The following is a 17124-nucleotide window of genomic DNA, read 5'->3' on the forward strand; positions in this document are numbered from 1 at the left end:
GCGGCTGGGCCCGTGTGCCATGGCCGCTGCGCCTGCGCGTCCGGAGCCTGTGCTCCGCAATGGGAGAGGCCACAACGGTGAGAGGCCCGCGTACCGCAAAAAAAAAAAAAAAAAAAAAGAGATGCTCAGTAACTATTTAAAAAGCTGTTATCATCTGTAGTGGATTGAGTGGTGGCCCCCAAAAGGATATAGCTCAATCTCAACCCCCAGAACAAGCGATTGTGTCCTTATTTAGAAAAAGGTCTTTGTAGATACGATTCAGGATCTTGAGCAGATCATCCTGGATTAGCTGGGTGGGCCCTAAATCCAATGACAAGTGTGCTTACAAGAGACAGAAGAGAAGATACAGAGAAGAGGAGAGGCTGTGTGAAGACAGAGGCAGAGATTGGGGTCACAAGACAAGGACAGCCTGAAGCCACCAGAAGCTGGAAGAGGCAAAGAAAGATTCACCTCTTAGAGTCTTAGGAAGGAGTGAGGCCCTGACAACACCTTGGTTTCAGACTTCTGGGCTCCAGAACTGTGAGAGAATACATTTCTATGGTTATGAGCCACCCAGTTTATGGTACGTTGCTATAGCAACCCTAGGAAACCAATACACCATCCTTAGGCCCAAGGTACCAAATGATTAAGTTTGGTACCTTAGGCCTAAAATCCAAAAGCAGTCTTCTACCCTGTTATGTACCAAGGAGCTGACTCTGACCAATTTTAGCGCCTCTCACTGTTGTGGCCTCTCCCGTTGCAGAGCACAGGCTCCGGACGCGCAGGCTCAGAGGCCATGGCTCACGGGCCCAGCCGCTCCGCGGCATGTGGGATCCTCCCAGACCGGGGCGCGAACCCGGTTCCCCTGCATCGGCAGGCGGACGCGCAACCACCGCGCCACCAGGGAAGCCCCCAAAAGAGCATTTTAAATCAGAGCTAATATAACGTAACAACTGGTGTTACTGTTCAAGGCTAGAAAAAAATCTAAAATACATTTCAAAACAATCATCCTAAAATTAGGCAGAATGCGGTCTCCAAGGTCATAATGAGTTTTAGAGACCAAAGCTACCACACAGAAGCCACAGCAGTTGAAAGAGCAAACTTTGGTAATAAAACAAATTCTACTGTAAACAAAGGGATGGGAAATTAAATGGAAAGAAAACACTCTTTCTTTTAAAAGAATAGAAAAAATGATGAGGACCCTGCATGTCACAGGAAAATCACAATGTACAAGCATTCACCAGAATGCCTAGATATAAAGGAGTGTTTCTAAGATGAGCTTACAAACCAAACGTCTGCTTGTTTCTTCAACTTCAGATGGATTCATTATACCAGCACTTCTCAAACTATCTGTGGCAAAGGATATTTTTGCAAAATATAATAAAAATGAATTTCTGGGGAAAAATGAAATGAAAGACAAAAAAAGCAATCCCCAATTTTTTCTTTTTTTCCCCAATTTTTATCACTATATGCAGACAGACATAAAATTACATTTCAATAAGTATAGTCAGAACAAATAAATCACAGGAGAAAAAGACTTACAAATATTGCACATTGCTGAAAGTGTGTTCATAGACAATTCATTTAGAGAAATGCTACTATACTTGTAATTCTCTGTCCTTCTGTAATTGTGATGAAACAAAATTTATGGAAGAAATAGCATTCCCCATATTAAATGTCTACACACACACCCTGAACAAACTAAGTGTATCTATAAAGTTTTTAATGTGACAAATGAGCTTGCTGCTTGCTTGTTAATTTTCTAATCTAAACTGGATGGATGGCGGTGCTACTTGCGGGAGATAATGCATCTCTAAAATGTTATTAAAACTTTTTGTTTTAATAACAGTCATAGTAGAGAAACCAGTCTCACAAAAGGTACGTTAGTGGGAATGGAAATTTTAAAACAATTCAGCAAGCTTGGGATTTTTTTTTTAACTTTTACTCAAAGCCAGGGATGCTGAATTTTCAAAACTCATCTTTAATCCTCCATCAGTAGTCGACGCCAGCAATTTATCCAGTAAAGTTAGAGCCAGGTTTAAATCGTCTACCAACAAAATAAATGGTTTCCAGATTTTATAGCCTTTTGGGTTAGAGAAGCTAATCTTAAAATGAGGCGTCCCAGCGAGGACACACCATCTGCAGTTCACACCATGCCTGACTCATGAGACAGGCTGCTAATAACGTGCTTGGATGTTGCTGAAACATCAAACTGCTATCAGCTTTTAGATGCTGCTCTCGATTTTTTAAAATATATTTTAAACCACTTTACTGAGGTATGATTGACATACAAAAGGCTGTACACGTTTGATATACACAACGATAACTTTGGAGATAAGTGTACACCCGTGGAACAGAATAATACCCAAAGTATTAACTACACTGTACTGTATACTTAAAATTTGCCAACAGGGTAGATTCTATGTTGCGTTCTTATCACACACACACACACACACACACACACACACACACACACACAATGACGGTAAATAAAAAGGGCAGGAGGAAACTTTTGGAGGTAATGGATAGTTTTATATTTTTATCACATAGTCTTCCAGGAGTGTATCTCACAAACTAAGGTATAAAAACTTATGTATATAGCAAGAGGCAAGATTATGTTTCAGATTACCTTGATTAACAAAATTTCTAGCTCTGCCTTCAAAAGAAGAGTATTTCTTTAAAAAAAAAAATTTAGCTTTATGGAGGTACACCTGACATGCCTACTCTCAGCTTGTGAATGTAAGTCCTCATGGACCTATCTGCCAACCCCACTCTGAGTAGCTCTCAAACCAATGCTGACATCCCCAGGCAAATAAAGGAAGGGGCTTATGGCTTCCCCGTGCGCTGGAAGTAAGGCGAGAAGACACAGTTTTCTCTCCACTGTAAATTCTCTCCTTCAGGTCAGATGAAGAATTTATTACAGCCTTTCAAGAAAGCTATGCCTAAATGGGGAACTGAAATTAACTAGGAGAATTCTGGGTTAATAATTATTTTTAAATGGCAGGTTTTTATCTCAACTGAGCCATCATGCACATTAACCAGTTTCAATGTGTTTGGGATTTTCTTTGTATGTTACTAAGATTTCTCTTAGGCAGGGCATGACCCAGGGAAAGAAAAGCCCAGTGAATGTCCATTAAATGGAATGGAAATCACCAGAGTCCCCATCAAGGGATGCTTTAACTGTTCATCAGACACCCACGCACTGCTTGGAGTCCATAAAAATATATGCATGTGTAAATTCAAGATAATGTCATGATTATTTCCCTCCTTACTTATGATGCCTATTTCAGAGTTGGTGAAAATTAATAAGATAATGCCTTTGTAAAGACGACTCATCATACCGAAAAGCATCAATCCTCCGGTCACAAAATTACATTTAAGGATTGTTCATTCTTATAAAACTCTTTTCAATCATTCGTTATAACGGAAATAAGGTGACACAGCATTTACAGGACACATATAAGTGTTTACAGCAGATAATACTGCATGAAGTTTGAAATAAGACCAAAGGTCATGTAGCACCAAACGTTTATATGGTACCTCTAGGAATACAAGCGGGCTGGAAATTCTAAATATCAAAGAGCTCCATGCACCTGGCATTTCTCCTTTAAATAAACTTATTTATGATTAAATGTACTCAAAGTTCTTGGTTTCTCACAATCTAGTTTTTTCACTTATGGTCTTCTGACACAGTTCTGCCTACAGAATACTCCTGTATAATCACAATTTCAATGCTTTGGTCTGTATTTTCCATTTTTGAACAACTTTCTTATACAAAACCACCACCACCACCATAAGGGCTTACAATAAAGTGCAATAACTTAGCACACTAGAATAAAAGGATTCACTCAATAAATTCATGATCCACTGTGAAAGAAAAAAAGTATGCAAAACCCTTACAGGAGAAATACAAAGAGAAATACATCAATTACAGCCCTATAGACACAGAAGAGCTGGGCTGAAGTGATCAGAGTGACATTTTATACCAGCATGGCTTCAACAGGACAGGTAAGAAAGTTTCACAAACATGGCACAGAAAGACTCCAGAAGGAAGAGCAGGCTTTGCCAAAACCAGGAGGAATACTGAAGGAGTAACTTAAGTTTAAATGCTATTATAGTAGCTGCCCACCCTTAGGAAGTTGCATTGGGGTGATGAAGATTTCATGTTTCAGGTTATTTACAAGGGTAATGTTTGAAGTTCCTACAGCAAAGTATTTCTTCTGTGATTTAAAAATAACTTTTTTTTTTCCTCCAAGATATGTTTTGAAGTGTAAAATCCACATCTAAAATGCAGAGGGTCTGTTTCAACCAAAATTCAGGATGCTTCAGGGTATATAATGTACCATCTATCAGGTTTTCTACCTTAAAAATTAAGAGCTTAAAAATTAAGCACCTAGAAAAAATTGCAGCGAAAGATTACTCATACATCCCCCTGCCCCACCCCCACCCGCCTCCCGCCACCGCCCGGAAAGGCAAACAGCATTATTATAAATCTCTGGAGGAGAAGGGAGCAGAGAAAGCCAGCAGATCTGAAGTACAAGCTGGGTCCCAGGCACAATGTCAATTACTGTAATGTATTATCATCCCATTAATTCCCATATCAACCCTATAAATGAGGCATAAGTGGCTGTGTTACAGGTGAAGAAAGAGGCTAAGAGAGTTTGAAAGGACTTCTCCAGATCGCGCAGCTACCAAGTGCCGGGGATTCGGTTTGGTTTGACCTCCCCGAGCTACCAAATTGTTCTGCCCTTCCTATGCGTTGCCTCTGACTGCTCACCCCGCTTTTGTGCCTCTCACACCTCAATATCCCTTCCTGTTTTTCTGGAACAGGTAGACGGATGTAGTCACTCCGACAATTCTCTAGGGAGTTGATCCCCAAATGCTACATTCCAGGCCTAAGGGAAAGACAGCCCTAAACACGAACTTGTCATTGCCTTTCTTCATCTTCCTCTGCTTCTCCTTCAGCAGGGTGAGACCCAGGAGAGGAGTCTGGGACATCTGAGAGGGCGTTTTGTTTGCCACCAGGCTTGAGAGAGTGTCACTGTGCTTCGGTGTTCGAGCTTCCCGGGATGCTGGACGTTCTGCCGTGCACAAGGCAGACCCTCGGAACACATGTTCCTGCGTGTACCTCCCCAGTGTCCTGTGGGACATCCACGGTGTGAAATATTTATTTGTAATTACTTGCACTTAGAACTCCATTCTACATGTTAACACAAAACTGTTCCACGCAGTTTTAATAAACGTTGAATTTTCCAGGATTATAACTGGACGTGGAACAAACCCTGTTTTGTTTGAAATGTTGCCTTGAGTTAGTCCTCATTTCAGAAAACTGTGTCCACAACGGCCATGGCGATTATGGTTTCAGCCACGTGTGCAGCACGGCTGGATCAGCTGCCTTTGCACTTGTGGTGACTCCCCTGACAGAGCCAGGCATCTGACGACTTCATCATAGTTTCCAGTGTGGCCCTCTCCAAGCATTTACATATTTTTAAAAATTGGGTTTTTTTTTTTTTTTTTGTAATTAACAAAACATTATTTTATTATAAATTACCTTCTTCTTATCCCCACTTATTTTACAATTAGGTAACAAATCTATTCTTTTGAAATTATGTATGTAGGTAAGATTATATTTCTGGTAGGAAAAGAAGCATCACCAAAGTATTTATTGTAAAAAAAAAAAAAAGGAGGTCTGTGGAGGCTAAGAGAGTTGAAAACTACTGCTCTAAATTAAGGAACTGTTAAATAAAAGAATCTGGATAGTTGTTTTAAGTAATTCTGTCACTAACTGCTGTATAACTAGATAAGTCAGGAAAGGAGACAGAAATAAAAGATAGACTATAGGAAAATAAAAGATGATTATACACTTAGATCAAAATGCCGAATAAGTCTGATCCTGATTTAAGAGAATGGGGATGGGGCAGGGCATTCAGGAGGGAGGGGCAGTGATTGTTCAGTTAAATATCATATTTATTTTTATTTTTAAAATCTTTATTGGAGTATAATTGCTTTACAATGGTGTGTGTGTTAGTTTCTGCTGTATAACAAAGTGAATCAGCTATACATATACATATATCCCCATCTCTCCCTCTTGGGTCTCCCAGAAGCATCACCAAAGTATTTATTGTAAAAAAAAAAAAAAGGAGGTCTGTGGAGGCTAAGAGAGTTGAAAACTACTGCTCTAAATTAAGGAACTGTTAAATAAAAGAATCTGGATAGTTGTTTTAAGTAATTCTGTCACTAACTGCTGTATAACTAGATAAGTCAGGAAAGGAGACAGAAATAAAAGATAGACTATAGGAAAATAAAAGATGATTATACACTTAGATCAAAATGCCGAATAAGTCTGATCCTGATTTAAGAGAATGGGGATGGGGCAGGGCATTCAGGAGGGAGGGGCAGTGATTGTTCAGTTAAATATCATATTTATTTTTATTTTTAAAATCTTTATTGGAGTATAATTGCTTTACAATGGTGTGTGTGTTAGTTTCTGCTGTATAACAAAGTGAATCAGCTATACATATACATATATCCCCATCTCTCCCTCTTGGGTCTCCCTCCCACCCTCCCTATCCCACCCCTCTAGGTGGACACAAAGCACAGAGCTGATCTCCCTGTACCTTGCGGCTACTCCCCCTAGCTATCTGTTTTACATTTGGTATTTATATTTAATCTTTAAATAGGATGGAATCAGATTTGACTTTCTTGTCGCTTCCAGCAACTATATCCTCTTTTCGTGAATTAGGACACCCTACCTTCAGTTTACTTTTCTACTTTTATTCTTTCTCCCTTTGTCAATTTTTCCATTTATTAAATTTTAAAAATCATATTATATTAAATATCTCCCTAAGACATTTCAAATCCTTTTGGGGGAGGGAGAATGAGGTGGGGTGTAAATAAATAATAAATGCTTTTCCAAAGAGGAGATACTACATTTTTAATTACCATGTTCAAAGCTGAAATCATTAGGAATACCCAAGTTGGGTACAATGACATAAGACTCCCCCTTTTTAAAAACAGATTTTTATGTAATCACTTTAATTTCAGTAAGATTAAACATGCTTAAGAAACCATCCCCAATTATGTCTTTTGCTAAATGTCCAGTATCAAATTTAAAATTAATCACTATCATTTAAAATACATTGGGGAGGGCTTCCCTGGTGGCACAGTGGTTAAGAATCCGCCTGCCAATGCAGGGGACACGGGTTCGAGCCCTGGTCCGGGAAGATCCCACATGCCGTGGAGCAACTAAGCCCGTGCACCACAACTACTGAAGCCTGCGCACCTAGAGCCCACGAGCCACAGCTACTGAGCCCACGAGCCACAGCTACTGAAGCCCGCGCGCCTTGAGCCCGTGCTCCACAACAAGAGAAGCCACTGCAATGAGAAGCCCGCGCACGGCAACGAAGAGTAGCCCCCGCTCGCCGCAACTAGAGAAAGCCCGAGTGCGGCAACAAAGACCCAACGCAGCCAAAAATAAATAAAATTTAAAAAATAAAATAAAATAAAATAAAAATAAAAAAAATAAAATACATTGGGGAAAGGTATGATAGTTCTGTCCACAAATTCAAATACATGTTGCATGCAGAACAGATATTCTGCTTCTGAAATCTTCCACGAGCTTAAGGAGAAACCTTTATATTGACGCCCATTAAAAATGTACATATTAGGGGGCTTCCCTGGTGGCGCAGTGGTTGAGAGTCCGCCTGCCGATGCAGGGGACGCGGGTTCGCGCCCCGGTCCGGGAAGATCCCACGTGCCGCGGAGCGGCTGGGCCCGTGAGCCGTGGCCGCTGAGCCTAAATAGGGCTTCCCTGGTGGCGCAGTGGTTGAGAGTCCGCCTGCCGATGCAGGGGACGCGGGTTCGCGCCCCGGTCCGGGAAGATCCCACGTGCCGCGGAGCGGCTGGGCCCGTGAGCCGTGGCCGCTGAGCCTGCGCGTCCGGAGCCCGTGCTCCGCAACGGGAGAGGCCACAGCGGTGAGAGGCCCGCGTACCGCAAAAAAAAAAAAAAAAAAAGTACATATTAGGATAATATAAACACTAACCAAGAAAACATTCAGAAAGCATTGCCATATTTTTCATTGCCACTTAGAGTGTATGTCTGCCTCTTGCCAAACTCACACGTATGTTCTAAGGATATAAGGGAAAATATAGGCAAGCTGTTTAGAATAAGTGCTTTGTAAATACTAGGTATTTCTGAAGTAGTATTCTGCAAAAGGGTATAAACATTGTTCAAATGAGGAGCTCTCACGTGGGACGCTTCTTTAAGTCTAAAGCTGCAGAAACACCCACATCTTCCACAGTTCTGACAGGCAATTGAGAAACACCGCTGCTGTAGGAAGCTGGGGTCCTCTTTTCACAGTCATCTTTAAGTTGCTTCAAGAGGACCAGCCACACTCGCCATACTACTTCCCCCAAGGCTCAAAATGGGGAATAGATTATTGCACATTGACATGATTCCTTGAGGAAAACAAGGCAAATCTATGGGCTCAAGGTCTTGATGGGGAATCAAAACCATACGTAACAATACTAGTATGTTATGCAGGCTGATTTTCAGGTTAATGCATAAGAGAAAAAATGTCCATCAAACATCTCTACTTGTCCATCTGCATAAGTGCCTCAAACACAACACATCCAAAACGGAACTCACCAACGCCCCTACCCCAAACCTGCCCCCTCACCACTGCCATCTCAGCAAACGACGTCACTCTCTTCCCCAGAAACCTGGGGGCCACCCTCGACTCCCCCCTTCCTGCTCATCTGCCGCATCCGATCCATCACCAAGATCTGTCGGTTGGGTCTCCAGAGTGCATCTTAGGTCTGGCCACCACTCTGCCTCTCTGCTGTCATCATAAGCTCCCAGTGGTCCCCTTCTCAGGCCTGGGTCCCTGGAACAGCCCTTACTTGCTCTCCACGCCTCCCCTTTGGCCTTCCACAAATCAAAGTTTTACTACATCACTTTCTAGATTAAAAGCCTTCCGTGGCTCTTTGTTGACTGCCTCTTGAATAACATGCAAATTCCTTAACTCTATAAGTAGGGTAACCATGTGTCTCATGGGAGAGCTGCAGCTTCTGCCTGCTATTCTGGTGTGTTTATTAATAGTGCCCCTTTCCCTGGCCCAAGCATTCCAGTTTGGATGATAAATTGTATAGTACAATGCTCTTCTGATTTGTCGGACTGTTCGGGCTCAGTTCCTGCTTCTCCTTACCTTGGACACTACCTTCCAAGGAATACTGAATTTCTTTCAGTTCCTTTCTTTCCCAATAGTCTGCAGACTCTATGAGAACAGGAGCCTGTGTCTTTTACCATCCTTAGATTCCTGGCACCTAAAATATTGCTTGTGTATAGACACTAGATCATTGAATAAATCAACAGAAGAGTACCAGGAATAAGGTAGCTTCCTAAGGAATATATTGTAGTAGATGATAAATGAAGATCTTTTAGGAAATTAAAAGAAAACGTTACTAAACAAGCTAGGGTTTGGTTTTAATACAGTCACTTCAACAACAAACTCTAGTTTCTAGATTGAATTTCCTTTTTTTTTTTTTTTTGCGGTACGCGGGCCTCTCACTGCTGTGGCCTCTCCCCACGGCTCACGGGCTTAGCCGCTCCGCGGCATGTGGGATCTTCCCGGACCGGGGCGCGAACCCGTGTCCCCTGCATCGGCAGGCGGACTCTCAACCACTGCGCCACCAGGGAAGCCCTAGATTGAATATTTTAAAGGCTATTTTGATCCTAATAAAGACACTTTCATTATCCCCCAATAGAAAATTCTACTGTGGCTTTAGCTCAGGCTCTCTGATTTGAAGACATCCATAGAAGCCACAAATGTTTCCTGGATTATCATGCAAGAAAGAAAGAAAACACTGTAGATCTGGGTCAATATTTGAACCAGGTTTTCAGAAATACTGATGGATGACATAAAAAAGTATAGCTTCTTCCTCCAAAAAAAGAAAAAGGAAAGAAATATAGCTTCTATCATTCTTTTAAGCTTTAAAAATGAATACTGAAAACCAATTTCCTTCTTAAAAACAAAAGTTATGTAGCTAGGATAATCAGTTGTAATAGATGTACAAAAATAGTCAGCGGCCATAGTGCAAACAAGACAGGTGTTGTCATCTCAGAAATGCATTTCACTACAAGCTCATCAACGCCTTGGCCCTCCACCATCCAGTGCTGCTAAATGGCCTTTTCTGGAGTACGTGAGGGGGGTGAAGTGAGACTTATGAACCCTTAGAAAGAGTCTCTTTGTTCATTTGGTTTTAATGCTTCCAAAAGACTCAGAAGAACCAGGTGTGACTATGACCAGAGATTCTATCACTTTCTCAGTCTCACTTAGTATACTTGAAATATACGCAACAATCGGTTGTTGACAGAAATTCCACCTCAAAGGTACGCTCAGATAGGTAATGTCCCAACCTATTTGCACTTAATGTTGTATAAGGAGAGAATATGTACTTCTTCTAAACCCACCAGACCAAGGGCCATTCTTTTCCTTGAATTCCTAAAACATTTGTATCTAAATATGTACTGGGTTTTTCGAGGGAAGGCAAATGTCACCACAGAATCAAAAAATAGCACAAAGTATTGAATTTAATTATAGCTAGTTACTTGATATACAGGGTTCAGTTCTATAGTCGTTTGGTCTCACCCTATATGCTGTACAAAAGAAACTAATCGTTAGTAAGGAATAGGTCCGAAGACGTCAGCAAATCTCTACATTTTTGGATATGACTATACTCCATGTAATTTTTCCAGTAACTAAAAACGTTAAGTTACTTCTTTATGTCTTCAAAGATTGTGTGTATGAAACTGAAGACAGCAGTTAAAATATATTCATCTGAGTACACTGTCGAGATGGTTACAGGAGTTATTTTTTCTGGCCTTAAGTTACATCACAGATCCAAACCATCACCAAATTTTGTATTTTACACTTTATCCAAAGCTTGTTTTTCTCTGCATAAGAACTATGGCTTTCTCAGACATCTTCATTTCCTCCTAATTCCTATCACCAAAAGTAGTGGCTGGGGTTCTTTTCAGGACCATTTCCAAAATGAAGCCAAGTTTTTAATTCCCTCTTGTCTCAGAAACTTTGAGAATAGAACCAAAGAGCCCCAGGGGGCTGGACGCTGGTGACAGGCTCAGGGGTCTTCACGGCGTTAGCGGTCCGCATCCACGTTGACAGGACACGTGAGTAACGTTTGTGCGGAGCAAAATTACAGGTTTAATCTAGACCTCCTTCCCGATCACCCATTAATAACTGAAATCTCTACTAAGTCTCTGAACACAAGGCTTTCCTCCCCATAGTATTCTCCGCCTGAAATACAAATTTCTCAAGGATCTCAAGAGGGCAAAATACAAACTCCTTTAGGCACCGAAGTAACCTTATGTGAATGTGTTTTATTACTGTTGTTTTTCAGCCCAAGAAGCTTCTCTTCTGCACATAAACGCAGCAACTGGGGCTATGAGCATTTAGTGGCCACCTCCGGGAAGATGCAGTGAGGAACAGGAGGCAACACCAGACACAAAAGTGTCCCGTGGTCAGAGCTACTCCCCTTCCTAACCGAGGTAAAAGAAACAAATGCACTTAAGACAGATGTCCTGACCTGAAAACGAATCTGTGAGAAAGAAGCTGCCACAGCGCTGGTCAGCAAACAATGCAGGACAGAAGCACTGAAATAATGCACCGCGGCTCCTTCGGGCCTCGAGCCAACCGGGAGCACACCTGCAGCTGCGCCTTCTCTCTGCAGGACCGTGACTGCCACGCCGGCCCCATCACAGCCTCTGCGAGACCGTCGTCAACAGCAGGGAGGGGCACGGAGGCCAGTGACATTCTAAGCGACGTGGAGGGAAGCCCGTGGCCTGCTGGGCTGGGGGGGGGGTCTGCTCGCTTACCTGCAGAGAGGAGGGAGGGTCTCTCCAAAGGAAGCAGAGAGAACAGACTGATGGCAGCTCGCCACCGTCTTGGGTGAGTCCCAGAAAGGGCAAAACCAGGCAATAAATTAGGATGTGGCACCAGTGCACACGCACCCTCCTGCCTCTTGTCAAAGCTGTCAGCTGGCAACCTCATGACTATTAAGTCCTAGCTGCTGCTTCCAGATCAGTAACACACGTACTGGAAAAAGCACCACGTCTATCCTGCAAAGCCAATCTATTCTAGACCCACTATGTTACAGTGCTCCCCGCGGGTCAGCAGGATTCTGGGAACTGGCAGTGAAGCCTTTCCTACCTCTAAGAAAAAGGTAGAGTTCTCAGAAATAAATGACCCCTTTTTAGAGACCCAAAGCTCCTTATTGCTATACGCAGACCATATATTTATTCTTAATAATAATAACTATTAACTATTACTGAGCACAAATTACATGCCAGGCGCCACTCTCAAGGTTTTAAGGCATGTATTAAGGCATTTAATCCTCAGAACTATTCAAGGAGTAGGTGCTATTACGACCCCATGTTACACAAGGGACACCGAGAGGCCAGGCTGCACAGCTGGCTACGTGCAGAGCCTGTATCCAAAGCCGGGCAGCCTTCTCCCAAACCTGGGCCCGGAGTCAGTACCTGATGTCGACTCTGCATTCAGAAAAACTGAAAAGTCCAGTGTGCGCAAAGAATCGGTAACTGGCCAGAAAAAAAAAAAAGATCAAGGTCCAGTGAATAACGCTCCTCACGATGTTCCGATCCTTACGCCACGCTGCCATTTTTGCACTAACACCACTTTTCCCCTGTTCGTAGTACGCTGATATTTTACTCACTGCCCAGTTTCCATCTCCTAATTCTCTTACAGATCTGGTTAAAAACATCATTTGCTTTATTCTAACGGTAAGGTGGAGGATAACACACTAAAGGTTTTTACTAAGAAAACTTATATCTGGATCTGAAACTTAGCTTGGACGCTTATCAGCTGTGAAATGTTCCACCCCAGATTCCTCATCAGTAAATTGATATAATAATAGTACCAACCTCATAGGATGGGTCGTCGTATTAAATGAAAGAATAGAATTGGCATCTAAGAGGCCCTCAATAAATGAAGGACATTATCATCAGGAATTCTTAAGTATTCTTTAGGGAAAACAATATGTTTATTATTTATTTCTTCTGGGATATTTATTTACTTATCATTTTGAATGTTTTACTTATTTTTAACTTTTTTTATTATTTATTTTTATTTGGATATCATTTTCTTAATTTTATTTTTTTAAATTTATCTTGAATAATTAATCTTGAACATCTATGTTATATGTATGATTATGATGTATTATTTATGAAATTTTAGAACTTCTGTGAGGGAGACATAAGAGGGAGGAAATATGGGGATATATGTTTATGTATAGCTGATTCACTTTGTTATACAGCAGAAACTAACACACCATGGTAAAGCAATTATACTTTAATAAAGATGTTAAAAAAAAAAAGAAATATTTCTTTTTAAAAAGAAAGCAAAAGACCAAAGATGTCTTTAAGGACGCAGAATTATCTCGTCCTCCCATAAGACATAATTTGCTTTTAATTTGAAATCTACAAATTTGGCATTTGGGGTTTATGGAATAGAGTTAGGCTGAAGGTCATCTTTAGTTTGTACAAATAAGTGGCATAAATAAGGTTTCAAGGGACCATATGATTTCTGAAGAAGGGAAAAATAACCTGCTTTCAAATACTAAAGGAGCAATCTCTTATATGGCAACAATTGATATGCTAATTATAAGTAATTTATCCATTCGTTAGATAGCCTAAGGACATGAAAGTAATGACTCCATTTCATTAAACATTCTATAAGATTTAAGGCTTTCACGTATTTAGACAAGTTTTCCTCCTAATTATCCCAAATTAGTGCAATTCTAGTCCTAGTTATATTTATTACATTGTCTAGTGTGGAACATTATATACATGGCAAGTTCCACCTGACAAAGGCCTAATTAGATGATCCATTTTTCTTGACTAGAGCTAGAAAAGAACACCAACGGTTCTCAAGAAAAAATTCCTAGCGATACCATAGTCAGATTTCAGTTATTCTTGAAACAACTTTAAAAGTGAGTTTTGGACAACTTAGCTTGGGAACAAGATTCAAATTTTTGCCTATCGTATTTCTGCCTAATTTGAGTTCACCTTCTGAGTATTTAGAATACCATCCTCAGACAACTATCCAGAAGATAAAGCAGAAACCACGGATCACCTTCCTGAACACCATCAAGACCACGCCTCCAAATGACACGTTGGCTCCAGCTTCACTCAAAGGGAGAAAAGGATCAACTTCCTTATCACTCTGCATCCTTCTGCTTTGGCCAAGTGCCAAGCCTAGAAAAATCCGAATATCTGGTTTTTCCACTTCTGCACTCAGATTGAAGAACACTAGTCATGAAAATACACTCAGTCAAATCAACTTAACTTTAAAACTAAATGCCATCACAAATTCATGGTCTTCTGCCTCAGCTGGCCTCTTCGAGCTGCTCACCAGTCCACCCAACACACCCCTCCTTCCACTACCAACACAGCTATCATAACGTCACCTTCTTGTCCATCACTTCCTCCACCTCTCATAGCCAACGGCCGACTTCCCGCTTCCGGAAGGAGAAAGACGCCATCAGCCGGAGATTCCTCGGTATTCTGACCCTGTTACCCTCCTGAGCATACCTGTATCCACTCTCCTCCTATCGACTTCTTCCTCAGTCCATCCTCCCCCCTGAGCCGGGATGATCTCTCTCTAATGCAAATCCCAGCATCCCCCCAATAATTCTGTGACTCATTATCTTCAGAATGCAACTACAGCTCCTCAGTTTGAAATGTAAGATCCTTCCAGATCGTGGCCTCTACTCCCTTCGTCATCTCCTACCACCCCCAACTAGCTTCCAAAGGGAGAGGTGTGCCCACGTGAAGCCTCCTCTCTTCAGCCTCTCTCCTGCCAGCCGCACTCCCCGAGTGGCTGGCTCCCACCAAACCTTTCAGGGGACTCAGGGCTTAGTGCAGCTCTCCTGAAGTCCTTTCCTGGGTCCTAGGTTTCCATGAGGCCCTCCTGCTTTGCGGTGCCCCAGCACCCCTTACTCAGCTCCCCCACCCTGCGTTACAGCATGCTGCCACTGCTTCCCACGTGTCTCCAGGAACTGTGGGCTTCGCGAAGGCAAGAACTGACGGTCATTCTCTAAAGCCAAGTCCTCTGTTCAGGCCCTCACACAAGCACTGGGTACCGTTTGCTATACGTGAGAGGAAGTGCGTGAATAAGTCAATGAATGAACAGAAAGGCTCATTCATTCCTTGTCCTGGGCGAGGAATGCAATATCAGTGGCTACCAACACCTAACTGTCCATCAGAACTGCCTAGGGAGTTTTTTAAAAACACAGAACTCTGGACCTCATCTCACACCTACAAATCTGAACACTGGAGGAATAAGGCCAAGACGTGTATCTGCTTAACAGGCTCCCTGGATGATTCTGCAGAAGGAACGAGCTCAACGCTGGTCCACAGGCGGTGTCTGGGCGCCTCAGTCTACACGGACTGTTCCTGCTGTGGCTGCATCAGGTGAGGATATCTAGAAGGCAAGGACAGTAGCAACCCAGGGCCGATACTGCCAAATGCACCACAACTTCATGCTGCCCCCTCATTAGCTCCTGGCGGGAACTTGTGACTTTTCGCAAGTCCCACATTTGCTTTCTGCAGCTTTCCACCAAGGAGATGCCAGGCTCTCAACTAGGTTTTAAGCAACCCGAGGGGAAGGGCTCACATCTTTACATCTCACAGCAGGGTCTCCTGTCACATGCTACAAACAGGAATAGCATTTGAATTAGTGGTAACTTCACCCATACTGAAGTCTGTCTCTCATTTGGGGGAAAAAATAAGAACACTGTATTCAAATAAAAAACATAAACAACAGGAACCCTTTTGTTGTATTAGCTCAACCTTTACCTTCCACTGTGCTTATTAACCAGGGGATTGCGACCTTCCTATAAAGAAAGGCTCCAACACTCATCCTGTTTCTCTGTGTGAGAGACAACTACACAGAGATCACTCCAATTTCCTTTCACCTTCCCAAAAAGAAAGATGTCTGGAGCCCAGTGAAGCTATGAATATCTACACCTCCTAAACTCCATGACTAAGACTATCTCACATCCATTAGGATGGCCGGAAGGAAGGAAGGAAGGGAGGGAGGGAGGGAGGGAAAAGAAGAGAAGAGAAAAGAAAAAACAGAGAAGAACACGTGTTGGCAAGGATGTGGAGAAATCAGAACTCTTACGCACTGTTGGCGAGAATGTAAAATGATGCAACTGCTGTGGAAAACAGCGTGACGAGTCCTCAAAAAATTAAACATAAAACTATCACGTTATCCAGCAATTCCACTTCTGGGTATATATCCAAAGGAACTGAAAGCAGGAACTGAACAGATATTTGTATACACCGATAGCCATAGCAGCATTATTCACAGTTCATAAAAAGGTGGAGGCAACTCAAGTGTCCATGAACTGATGGATAAACAAAATGTAGTCCACCAGTGCAATGAAATATTAGTCAGCTTTGAAAAGGAAGGAAATTCTGGCACATGCTACAACGTGGATGAATCTTGAGGACATGATGCTAAGTGAAATAATCCAGTCACGAAAGGACAAATACAGTATGAGTCTGCTTATGTAACTTCTTGTACCTGAGGGGTCATCTCCCCCCAGCAGCAGAGCACAGTGAATTTGTGAAAGTTCTAGCTCAGATGAATGTAATTTCCATACACTTAGTTTACTGCACAGTGTTAAAACCCTTTTCTTTAAGGAAGCGGTTTACTAATCAAATCTCTCCCAGACTGCCTTCTTGGCAACAAGAAGTTAAAACAATCGTTACGCAAATATTAAGAAATTCTAATCCTCGGAAATGGAATACAAGTAAATTTGACCTTTTTCGTTCTGTGAGTTTATTTTGGTGCCTTGATTCTAAAGTTAAAAATACAGAGAAACCATAAATTACATTTTTTAATGTAAGAGCTGACAACTTTGTGTTATATTTGTTTGGTATTTTAAAGTCTAGTATATAGAGAATTTTAAGCGTTCGCTAGTTAACTAGCCATAAAACGGGGGGTGTGTTAAGAAGAGATATAATTTTTAACTATTACGTAGTGTCTAAAAGCAATTTTTGTTTTTTTTGAAAATACACAGTATATCATAAAGCTTTGGGAG

General features: G+C 41.9%; 1 protein-coding gene across 3 annotated transcripts in view; it reads right to left on the minus strand.

The window, feature by feature from the left end:
- STOX2 (storkhead box 2) overlaps positions 1-17124 on the minus strand; it is a 113657-nt gene that overhangs the window by 81973 nt on the left and 14560 nt on the right. The window contains exon 1 of one of the 3 annotated variants that reach the window (XM_055081149.1): positions 11873-13059. The exons of the other annotated variants lie outside the window; for them this stretch is intronic. Coding sequence (XP_054937124.1) covers positions 11873-12047 — 175 coding nt within the window. The 5' untranslated portion in view covers positions 12048-13059. Of the gene's footprint in view, positions 1-11872; positions 13060-17124 lie in introns of those variants that run through there. 3 annotated transcript variants of the gene reach the window in all.

The sequence above is a fragment of the Physeter macrocephalus genome, chromosome 20 (genome assembly GCF_002837175.3).
Source record: "Physeter macrocephalus isolate SW-GA chromosome 20, ASM283717v5, whole genome shotgun sequence".
Taxonomy (NCBI): domain Eukaryota; kingdom Metazoa; phylum Chordata; class Mammalia; order Artiodactyla; family Physeteridae; genus Physeter; species Physeter macrocephalus.